General features: G+C 47.0%; 1 protein-coding gene across 1 annotated transcript; it reads right to left on the bottom strand.

The window, feature by feature from the left end:
- Window positions 1–6,954: 6,954 nt before the first annotated feature.
- On the bottom strand, window positions 6,955–11,412 carry LOC310811971 (zinc fingers and homeoboxes protein 1-like). The gene is made up of 3 exons (XM_083680346.1): window positions 10,891–11,412; window positions 7,502–10,319; window positions 6,955–7,208 (listed from the first exon to the last, which is right to left on the bottom strand). Exon 2 carries the CDS (start codon window positions 10,195–10,197, stop codon window positions 7,513–7,515), a length of 2,685 nt encoding a protein of 894 aa, XP_083536472.1. The 5' UTR covers window positions 10,198–10,319; window positions 10,891–11,412; the 3' UTR covers window positions 6,955–7,208; window positions 7,502–7,512.
- Between the last annotated feature and the right edge of the window lie 302 nt (window positions 11,413–11,714).

Raw genomic sequence — 11,714 nt, 5'->3', positions numbered from 1 at the left:
CACTGCTCTCATCTGCATCACCTCAGGTAAGGGCCCTGTTGTGGCTTTAGCCGAAGATCCAGACACACTGCAGGGGATTCTGGAACAGGGATAATAGGCCAGGTGGAGCTGAAATCAGATCCCCCTCCAGGCCCCTCACCGCTGGGCACCGGAGCCAAGGTCGGCCAACACTGCAGAGTGCTTAGCAGGAAGGAGTGATAATGAGCTCACAGGAACTCGGGCGTCGAGAGAAAGGCGCTGCCATCTACTGTCTCCTGCTGCATGGGGAAGAAGAGCAGGTAGAGCCTAATCAGTCTACAGAGAAACATGGATGGATTTATAGTTAAACCAGTGCCCTATTGTTGTGACCAATGTGGTGTGAAAATGATGGAATATTACATTTTCAAGGCTTACAGGGTATATTTGAATGGTGTAAAAAAAAAAAAAAAAAAAGTGCTAATGTTGGTCATGGTTTTTATGCCGGGCAAGTAAAATTGAGAGCCATGACGAATGTATTATAACTTTGTTTTATTATCAGCCATAGTTCCATCTTTTGTGAAGATCTGAATAGTTGATGCTATAGGTTTGAAATGTATGAAAATGATGTATCAACACCAACATGTTAACCAGACTAGAATGGGTTACATAACAGCTCTATTAAGCATCATTTCCTCATCTCCCTTTCATGGTAATGTTGTAGGAGATGTTTTTCATCATTTTCATTGTGTGTGTAATTAGATCATAGCATCCTTCTGCGTAATTTGAGAAAATCAGCGCGTTACTTCCATCCCAGTTGTCCCCTACCTAAAGCTGTCTGGGCTAATCAACTACGGCCCGGTCAGACCCAAACCAGGAAAACACATTTTACAGGCAGAACATCCCTTTAAAGGTAAGTCTGTTGGAAATCTGCCACCTTTGGCCACCGAGGTGAAATTCAGTTTGAGGTTCCAAACAACTCCATCCTCCCTAAGCCCCCGAAATGGACTTGCAGTGTCAGACATTGCTGTTGTGTTTCTGTACACACACACGACTTCAGAAAGCTCTTTTCAGGACCAAAACAGTGTTCGTCAATCAAATATTTCTTTCAAGGGATCTCATTGCCTGATCGATTAAACATAGTCATTTAGAACCACTAGAAATGCTTGAATGTTACATCCTGCACCTTTAACACATGCTTTAAGGCCTTTCATATGAATAAATTATATATTACTAATAGTTTGTGTTGTTATTAACAGTGTAATAAACTATGGTTTGTAAATGCATTACTAAATGGTTTAAACATGTTGAATACATTAATACATGTTCATTCATGTGTCTTATTGTAAAGCTTTGCCATGTTGTCACAGATCTTATGATCACATAGGCCTTCTCATATTTTCAATTAACTGAAAGCACCACTTCAAATGTGTTCATTGATCTCCAAAGAGAGGGACAAAAAACGTATTTGTAGGATAGACAGGACATATCTAGGGAGAAAGGACATATCTGTCTGCTACAATCTTCAATGTCATAAAACTAAGGCTTTATAGCTTTGATCAATTTGTGATCAAAAATACATCTGACCTCCATAGACACAGATGCACCCCAGGAGGAAGCTGCACAGGAGAATGTCAAAGGCGCTTTGAGGACACAGAATTCTCTTCCACGATGAAATGGCATTTGTGGAGCAGAACTGATGGTTGATGTAACTAAATGTGCAGTGGAGGCATCACCCCCCCCCCCCCACACCACCACCACCACCACCACCCCCCCACCCCCCATCCTCTCCCCCCCCCCAAAAAAGAAAAACGCCTGGCAAAGGTTTACTAAAACTGTGGCATTAAAGGAGGTTAGAGCAGGCGTGATTAAAATGTCTCTAGCCGCGCCGACGCGCTTTCATGTCAGCTGTGACCTAGATAAACCTGCAGGCTGTGTGGTGTGACTGGGTACGATTGGCAAGTTATCTCGCTGACACAATACAAACGCCGGGCAGATTAAAGTAAACTGGTAACAGCAGCGAGGGTACTGGGACCAGGAGGGGAGTTTGTTGATCCCCCAAGAGGAACTTTGCTCTCAGCCCTGCTGCATTCAGGGCCCATCTGAAAACAGCATACAAACTATTTGGAACACTTCAGCAAATGAATGCATGCATATTGGGACAATTTAGGTCACGAGAGCCATGGACACATATCAATCGATATATAGGGAGATGGACCTAATGGGTCACTAGCAACAACGCTAGCATGTTAGCTGAGTAGAAGTTAGCCGGGGTATAAACCTGTCCTGGTAACAGTGTGTCCCACCTGCAGCAGAGGCCTGGAGGTGAGGGAACCTGGGTGTGTTGCGGTGTTTGTCTGGTAGTGATCTACATAGCTGTCTGACTGGAACTAGTTCGCTTTGCGCAGGTCACAAAGTGTTGTCATGCACCTTTTTTTCTGAGAATCTGGAAGCGAGAATCAGAATGGACAGTTTCCTATTTATTATCTGATGTTATTGAGAGAGTAAATAATTGACAGGGCAATAAACGATATTTAACCTTGAATTCCTGGTTCTAACGTGTTGCACAATGAGGGGAACATATCCCTCCGCCGTTACCTGACAGGCGGATGTTGCAGGTGAGATTAAACCTGCACGGTGCCTCAATTCCACCTGAATGAAACATCTGTTCATTGTGGGTTTAGTGTTAAACCTTCCAGATGGGAATAAACCTCGGACGCTATGGTAGCACACATTCACAAGTGGCTAAACAGGGTTAATGCTCTGACAGTTAGCTTAGCATAGTCACGCCATCTAAACCCAACTGAGACGCGTCCAGAAGTTAGCCTCCCAGCTGACCGTTAGCATGTTCAACCCCTCAAACAACGATTCAAGTCAACGGATCACAAATTGGCATGTTTGAAATGTCATGCCCCAAAAAACACAACTACACTTCATTTAAATGACTTTGAGATAATTCGGGCATAGTTATGTTCTATTGACTTTCTATTGGTTTTTATTTAGAAAGTGCTAACAGTTAGCGGTTATGTGGCAGTGCCCAGATAAACAGAATGTGTGTGGGTTGAAGTTCGTCCATGTCCGCAATCCAATGGAACAATAATGCTGGTCATGGGATAGACTCTCTTCCATAAAAATAAATTCAATTCAAAGTTCAATTTAGCTTCTCATTTCATTGAATGGGGGGGTGCTACACTGCCTGATTCAGGTAGAAACTGATACAACCAAGAACAATATCTCAAAACCAGCAGATGGTAAATGTAATTTTAAACAGAGCATGCCGTTCAAAAAATAGCACACCGCTTGAATACAGTCTTTGTACACTCTCGACTTCAATAGCCTCATGGAATTGTGTAATGGCCCCTTTTCAGACGGACAGAGTCGGCTGCGGTGTCTTCTGCCGGGGCTTTTCAGGCCAGGTTAGGCGCCGCACATTGAGGGCCTCTGAGGCTTAGTGAACCCTCTCCCCTGGATCACTCCCCTGTTTCAAAACTCAGAACACAGACGCAAATACGAGATGACAAGAGTGGATTATGTCTGATGAGGGGTGCGTGGGCTGACCTGCTCAGAGGAATCTAGACATGGTGGGGCTATACAGTATGTGAGTAGCAGGGGAGGCCGGGGGAGGTAGAAATCGGAGGACGGGGGGGGGGGGGCTCGTTGTAATGCATGGAACGGAATGAGGAACGGTATCAAACACGTGTGCATCCGTGCATTACAATGAGCCCGTCTTTCGTTGTCTACCCCCACCAGCCTCCCCTGGTGAGCTGCTATATGAATCCCTGTTGCCAGGGGTTATACGAGGACACCAGGGGCAGGGCTCATCCCGATCTCTGTGGATCCACTGCCGAAAGCAATAGCTCATGTTGTTGGCATTTATTTCAGAAAATGACTCAGTGTTGTTGGGGTTTTTTCTTCTTCAATATACTGTAGTTTACACTCATGTCACCTGTGTTGGGTGGATACAGCGAATGTAAAAACATGTGCAGGAGACGACATGTGCGACGTTGGGAACGCTTTCTGTGCAGCATGCCGCATCATGGGAGCAGGCAGCCAGGCAGGCGTTGATACTGTATGTAGGCCGATGCAGCGAGCAGGGACCTGGGGCAGCGGCAGCAGACGCGTGGGGAAGGTAGGGGGAGGGGGGGGGAGGGACGGGGAGAGGGGAGACAGGGATAGTCGTCCTCAGCGTGACCCAGTGAGCACCAGACAGACTGGGCTGCTCTCTCGCTCTCTCTCTCTCTCTCGCTCTCTCTCGATCGCCCTCTGCTGCGTAATCGGCGGGGTGGAGGGAGGGGGGGGGGGGGGGGGGGGGGGCTGCGGCTGACATAGACACGGCCGCTGCCAAGACGCGAGTGTAGTGCAGTATTAACTGTAGCACTCATCTGCGCCGCCATACATGTATTTACTGCGCAGCGCCGCCTGGGTAGCCGCTGTTCGGATAACTAGGTCAGCAGAGAAGGGCATTTTCTTGTTCCCACGTCTATACGCCGATCGCTGACACCATTCTTCGCACGTCACCTTTCCTTTCCCTCTCTCGAAAGAGTCCTCTGGTTAGGATTGAAGCCCGCAGCTGGTCACAACACAACGTTAGACGATTGTCTTTCAAAATGATCAACTCCTTGATGGTTAAATATTTCGGCATGGCTCCCCTTGGTGGGAAGCCGTTAAATTGAAGTGGGTTTTGACAGTGGAGATGTTGGGTTCGGCAGGTCCTCCTCTGTTTAGGGAGAGGTACCGCGGGGAAACCAGAGGACACACTGCTGTGCATACAGGACGTGTGGCTGTTCCAATTAACATTTTTAATTAGTCTAATTTGGTGGCTTCATTGTGGAATAGCTAGTAATACTGTTAACTCAACTTTTTTTGTATTTTTTGTATCAAACATTTTTTGTATCAAATTTAATAATGAACAGTTTATATTGGTAACTTTAGATTTCCCAATCAAGCCCTCAACATCTTGATTATCGTAATATTGACAGGGAATATTTGATGTTGAAAACATACACTTGTGAGAGCTGTAGGCCTACTTGTGAATTTGAACTACCCACCCCTGCATATCAGATTTTCACTTCACAAAGCCAAAAATATAGCAAATAGCTCCCCCTTCTGGAAACGAAGGGGCTGTGATATGAATCCCCGAACATGATAACAGCATCATCTCTTGATGTTCCTGAACACCAAAGCAAGTGATTGTGTTTTGTAGAAACAGAAATGCTTCCAAAAAGAGTGAGATGAAACGTCAGGGGACGGTGTTATCTGTTGCCAACCGTTCTGATAACAAATGTGGCACATACAAAGCAAAGCAGATGGTGGGTGCAGAAATGTGATACATTTTAATTAACGGATAGCTCCCACTGTGTTCATCAGTTTTCATATTGTGTAACTTTGCCGAGACCCTGTTTCTCCAGCAAAAGCACTGATCTGATACTAAATGAATTTTCTTGCCAAAGTTTATTTTTGCTTTCAAACAAACGCTATTCATGAAAGTAAGATATAATTAATAACTTACCTACCAAAAAATAGTCAATACAGCAATTAAAGGGGCAATCTGGGATTTTTTTAACTTTTAAATTAATGACACAGTATGTAGCTATTGATTATTGAATAATTATAAATGCCTCATGAGATCAACTGTCTTACCCCATCAGAACCCAAAACATAAGCTTGTTTTTTTACATTGTAAACAAACCCTGTATAGCTCCAAAACATGGTTCAAACTACCCCCTCTTGCTGACAGCTAGCTTAGCATAGTCATGCTAAACCCAACTGAGACACACGTACATAACTGAGACTCACAGCTGATTGCATCTGTGGTTCAGAGGTAGTTCACCCTGACCTCAGTTGCCTCCAGAAATCACTCCACTTCCTCTCTTCCATGCATATTGTGATGGAGCTGCGTTCTTGCTGATGTCAGGAGTAGGGTTAAGAGAGAGAGAGCTATTTCATCTAGGAATATAAAAAACACTTTCTGTACACACATACTATCATGACATTTTAGAACGTCCAATGGTGTCACCATCGTGTATTGGTGTGATTGGAATAGCTAAGCTACATTTTCTTTGTGAAAAACTGTAATAGCAATTGTGCTAACTAGGGCTATCATCTTATCTCATGCATGGTCAGTCCTTGCATCCATAGCTCTGTCTATGAATTTGAGAGTGGTTACATTTCTCCAGCCCCGTCCCTCAGCTGTTTAACAACAAAGGCCGGGTGACTGCTTTGTTGTTGTTTGAATCCCAGATTGCCCCTTTTTAAGGATGGCAAAAAAAAACTCATTTCATTGTTCTGAATTTAGGTCCCTTGACATTGCTGAAAATCATAGAGCCGTAACAATTCCACACCCTATCAGTTGATTGCTCATTGATGTATATTTGCATATAGAAACCTGCACATCCAGATTTAAGCATAGTTCTACGTGGTAACAGAGGAAGATAGAGGAACTATAGCAAGCGCCTGTGGTGTGTTCTTCACCCTACATAGTTGTCATTGTACACCTGAAAGATTTGAACAACCCGTATTTGAGAAAGCACAACTATGCATGCTTGAGTTACTGACTTTGGAAAAAAAATGCCATCTGAAACACATTGTGAATGAACCAGTTTCATGCTTGTGTATCTTTTTTAAAACAAATCTAAAACGAACAATGTCACCACCTTAAATTCTTAGCTTAAATGACTGAGGTAATGTTTACTTATTCCTGAATAACAACACAAATGCATTTTTTCATTTGGAAAGCCAACATACAGAGAAACCCACTCACCCCCAAAATTATTACTCCATAACTATTCAAGAATGACAAATTCTTATAAACTTGAATACATATAAAACCGTTATGCAGAATTCAATTCTGGTTCAATTTAAAACATGACCCAAAACAGATGGCACTGATTGAATTAGGCTAATATTCACAAAACAATGAAGTTTTAAAACCCGCACACACTTATTTAGAAAGTTATTACATAACCTACAAGAAAAATGAGAGGTTTCACCTCATAGAAATGTCTTGGATGTCATTTATTAAAAGTAGCAAGGTAATGGTAAAATATAAATTACTGTAAAATGTCCCAAAAGACCAAACAGCATTTTCAACAGAGCCAAGGTGAAACATCCATTAGGTCTATCCCTTGCTGAAATGATTTGGCATCAAACCGAGGATCTCTGTGTCTTCTTGTCTGATTGGTCCGCGAAGCATGACACCCAAAGACTTGGTGCACCTGTTCCTCATCCTTCTCATCTGCTCGCAACAGTGAATTCTGCGGGAGCAAAACTTGTTACACATTTTTCTAAAACACATTCGTCATCAGAAATTCCCTTCCCATACCAACACATTTGCTTGTAAACTACATATAAGTTAACAGAAATATATTTTTTCCTAATGAAATTCAGAGAGAGATTCTTGGAATGGTTACAATTTCCTTCGATACATCTATTTCCTTGGATACATTTCCTTGGATACATTGCACCATTGGATTAACAAGCAGCTAACGAGATGTTTCACATAAACGTTCATTCCCCGTCCTCACGGTCTCCTATCCCCCCCACTCACCTGGATCTTCATCATTGGTCCTCTGACTCTGACTGCTTCTCACATTGAGGCTGTTTCTGTTCCTTGGACTCATCATTATACGTTTCATCTTTATCATTGTTGTTCTCATTGTCATCATCAGTCCCCTCCTCCCCTTGCTCCTTCACTTCCATCTCTCCCTCACTGTCCCCCTGCGTTTCCTCCTCACCGCCCCCCTGCGTTTCCTCCTCACCGTCACTGAAAGGGCGGGTTCCCTCGTCTACTCTCCTGCTGATCTCAGCGAACCAGTCCCGCACCTGCTCATAGCTCATACTGGACTTGGACACCAGCTCGTCCAAGTCTTTCTCATTTAAGACCTTGTGCTTGAGGTAGTGCTCCTTTAAAATCTCTTTACCCGTCTTGGGTTTGGCGGGAGCGGGCGGCGACTGTTTGCACGGGTACGGTCGCCGGGTCCTCCTTGACCAACCTCGAAACCGTTTCCGCGGCTTCTTCTGACGGCCGCCTCCGTTCATGGCTTCGTTCACTTTCCCGCTCTGGTACAGGTAGTACCACTTCAGGTTGCTGTTTTTACAGGCGTAACGAGTGTCTCCGAACCAGTTAACGATGTACGTTCTCGGCAAGCCGCTCTCCTCCGCCATCTTGTCGTACTCCTCCGCGGTTGGCCACTGGGTGCGCACGAACGCGCTCTTCAGGACGTGGAGCTGCTCCGGGGTTTTCTTCATGATCTTCCGGCCGCTGGGCGTAGTCTGACTCTCGTGTCCCGACGGCGTGGCTTTGACACCGCCGCCCTCCAGCTCGGCCTTGACATCCGCACCGTCCTTCGAGTCTGACGGCATCTTCCTCCTCTCTGTGAACCAGGCGTCCACCTCTCGCCTGGTCAGCTTCGTCTCGGACCTCAGCCTGCCCAGCTCCTCGTCCGTGGGCGGGTCGGACTTCTGGAAGCTGGCCTCCAGGAGCGAGAGCTGCTCGGGAGTCTTTTCCTTGAACTTCTGGGGCGTGAAGTCGGGAAAGGCGTTGCGGAACTTGACGCGCGGATCGTTCACCAGGCTGGCCGACGTCGGGGAGTAGTCGCTGGCGTCGTCGCTGGAGTCTATCACGATGGCGGTGCTGCCGCTGGCGTCCACGCTGTTGGTGGTGACCGTGATGTCACTCAAGGCGACTCCATGGTGGTCCTTCGAGTTGCGTTGGTTGTAGCGCGTGTCGCTGAACCACTTCTTTATTGCTCTTTTGGTGAGGTTGGTAATCTTCATCAGCCGGGTGATTTCCGCCTCCGTGGCGATCTGCCTCTTCAGGTAACTGGTCTTCAGCTCTGCTAGCTGCTCCTTGGACTTTTTGGGTTTCACCCCGAGAGGATCGGGACTCAGAGTCGAAGCAGGCGCCTCCGAGGTGGACGGCTCTGGCACGTTGGCTTGGTTGGGGACCCCGGCGACGGTGAGTGTGATGGGTGAGGCCACAGGTATGGCATTGCCACCACCTACCTGAGTTAAAACAAGTCCTCGTTGGCCAACGATCTGGCAGGTCTGAAAGATGGACTGCAGGCCATTGGCTGCGGTGGCGATGTTAGCAGGGATGACGGTGATGGTCTGAGGCACCGTCTGCACAGAACCATTGAACTTCTTCCTCCGGGCCTCCTCCACCTCCTCCGGGGTCCAGCTCACCCCGTGTTTCAGCCGCTGAGCGGAGAACCACACCTTTATCTGCTCCTCCGAGAACTTGGTTTGGGCAGCGAGCCCCATGATCTCGGACACGGAGGGATAAGGGAACCGATTGTAGGCGCTGACCAGCAGGACGTTGTTATCCATGGCTCCGTTGTAGGTGGGGATGCTGCTGACCGGGATGAGGATCTGGGTCTGGGGGGTCTGCTGGTTCTGCTGGTTCTGCAGGGCGGACAGAACTTGAGCCAGGGTCCCCGGGGGGAGCATTGTAGCGGAGTTGGTGTGTTTCATTTGGACCATGTTCGGTTGGTTGACTATTATGCTCTGGTGAACGGGCTGAATCTGCAACGGTGTTGCCACGGCCACTCCGGTGGGCAGGGCAGGAGGGGGGGACACCTCGTTGATGTCCTGTTCCCCGTCACTCTCCACCTTTATGACGCCCGTATCCGCCATTTTGTGCGACCCCGTAAACTTCTTGGACTCCCTGCTCTTGATCTTCATGATGGGGGTCTTGCTGAGGGTGATGCCCCTGCACGACGCGTCCTCGTCCTCCTCTATCTTAACAAAACTGCCGTTGAAGGTCAAGTCGTTGACGGTCTGTTCGAAGATGGTCTGATTGTTGCGCTTCACCATCGTCCGGGTGAAGTTGTCCTCCCCCGGGTGATGTCGCGCGTTGTGCTCCAACAGCGCATCATACCGCTTGGTTTGAAAGTCGCATTCAACACACACGTAGGATGAGTTCAGAACTATATTTGGGTGCTCGGTGTCGACGTGTATCGTGAACATATTGAGCTCTGAGGTCTGAAAGCTGCAGTATTTGCACTCATAACCTCCCTCTGCAGGACTCAGGTCCATAGTTTTAATGTAGTGGTCGATGGCCTGCCTCTCCTTGTCGCTGGGGTTGCTTTCAGCGGAGAGGCCGGACGTTTCTACAGAGCGGTGAGCCGCACCCTCCTCAGCCTCTTCCTCTCCCTCAGTAATGACATCCATGTCTGGGTCGGAGTCCGCTGCCTCTAAGGGCGGGACCATGCACGGCGTTGTGGATTTTCTTCTGCTTGCCATCGTGTTTCTATGGCAGCATACGAATACCGTTAGAATCTGAATCAAACTCTTAGTTTAGGACTTGTTGCTCCATACAGATGATTTCATGTATCCAGACTTTGACGTTTACTTATCCTTGAATCCTGCAAGAAAGAATACATGATATTTTTTTCTGTGCACAACACTAACAACAATCAGTGGGCCTTATGAGTGAATGACAATGACCTTATAGTTGTTATCCGCAAAAGACAGAACAAATGGGAAGTCTTCTGCTAAACAGGCTACTTGAACAGTCTTAAATACTAGTCTAACCATCACTATTATTTAACCGTTGGTGGGACATGTAAAAGGCGTTTATACCACCGACAAAAACATTACTGTAAGGCTACATTACTGCAGCTGTGTGTTCATTCTACAATAACATGCGTCTTCACAAGAAGTGATTTGAGGAAATTGAAGAGAGATCTTCGACTATGAAACTGACTATGCACGGCAGCTTTCTCTTATCTAGTGTGTACAAGTTTCCCTGCTTGTCAGTCCAGAGGACAGAATCAACTCATCTGTCACTGGCTCGTCCCCATCTGTCACTAGTAGTAGTGCACGGTAGAGTAGCTGTGTTTAGGGGGGATGGGAATATTTGGTCATGCTCTGTTCCATTTATTGCAGCTATGAGGAGTGTAGTTTACTTGACATGGTGCTCGTTTTAACACCTACCAGCATTAAGATCTGTCGCTAAAAAGCAGCATCTTGTTAGCTTCCCGACATCTCTGGACGCTGCTGTCTTCCGCCTTAGCCCAGCCGATCCTCCCCAATGAAGGCTCTGGAGCCGAGGAGCAGCAGTCCATCTGCTGTGACACCCCACAAGTAGTCAATACTTTAGCTTTCGGTTGGTTTCACTCCTTTTGTTTATGATTACCAAACGTCGCCTTGTTTGCTGTGTTTTGACGTGTAAAACGGTGGAGGTAAAAGCATCGATAGTTCATCGAATCTGACGAGTCTTTTTTTTTTTTTTATTATTATTTCTTCAGAGCGTCGTTGTGCGTCATTGCGTCATCGTGGAGCGACATTCTGTCCCGGACGAGCGGGGAACCGGAGACGGTGGAAACGGTCTGATTTCATCGCGAAACCGGTCGAAAACTACCGGCGAACTGAGACGGGCTTCTCCAAACGTCTCTCACTGCGGAGAGGAACGGTTCCATCGATTCACCCCAAAGGCTCATCGAATGGAACAGAGAATAGAGAGGTAGCTGAGCCTGAACACACGCTTTATTCATACATGTGACGGTGCAGCCGGAACGGTTCTCCTGGGTTCTCCCGGGTTCTCCTGGGTTCTCCCGGGTTCTCCTGGGTTCTCCCCGGTTCTCCTGGGTTCTCCCGGGTTCTCCCCGGTTCTCCCGGTGTCAGAGTCTTTCTGTCGGTTTAGTTTTTAGTTTAGAAACCGTCTCTGAACTGTCGCCAAATTCGACATGTCGGGTGTCGAACAGTCCCGAAAAGCTTCTGTCTCCGGCTCGTTTCTCTGTCACGAGCTGTTGATGCAC

This window comes from Argentina silus (assembly GCF_951799395.1).
Source record: "Argentina silus genome assembly, chromosome: 11".
Taxonomy (NCBI): domain Eukaryota; kingdom Metazoa; phylum Chordata; class Actinopteri; order Argentiniformes; family Argentinidae; genus Argentina; species Argentina silus.
This window is presented reverse-complemented; position numbering and strand designations above follow the sequence as displayed.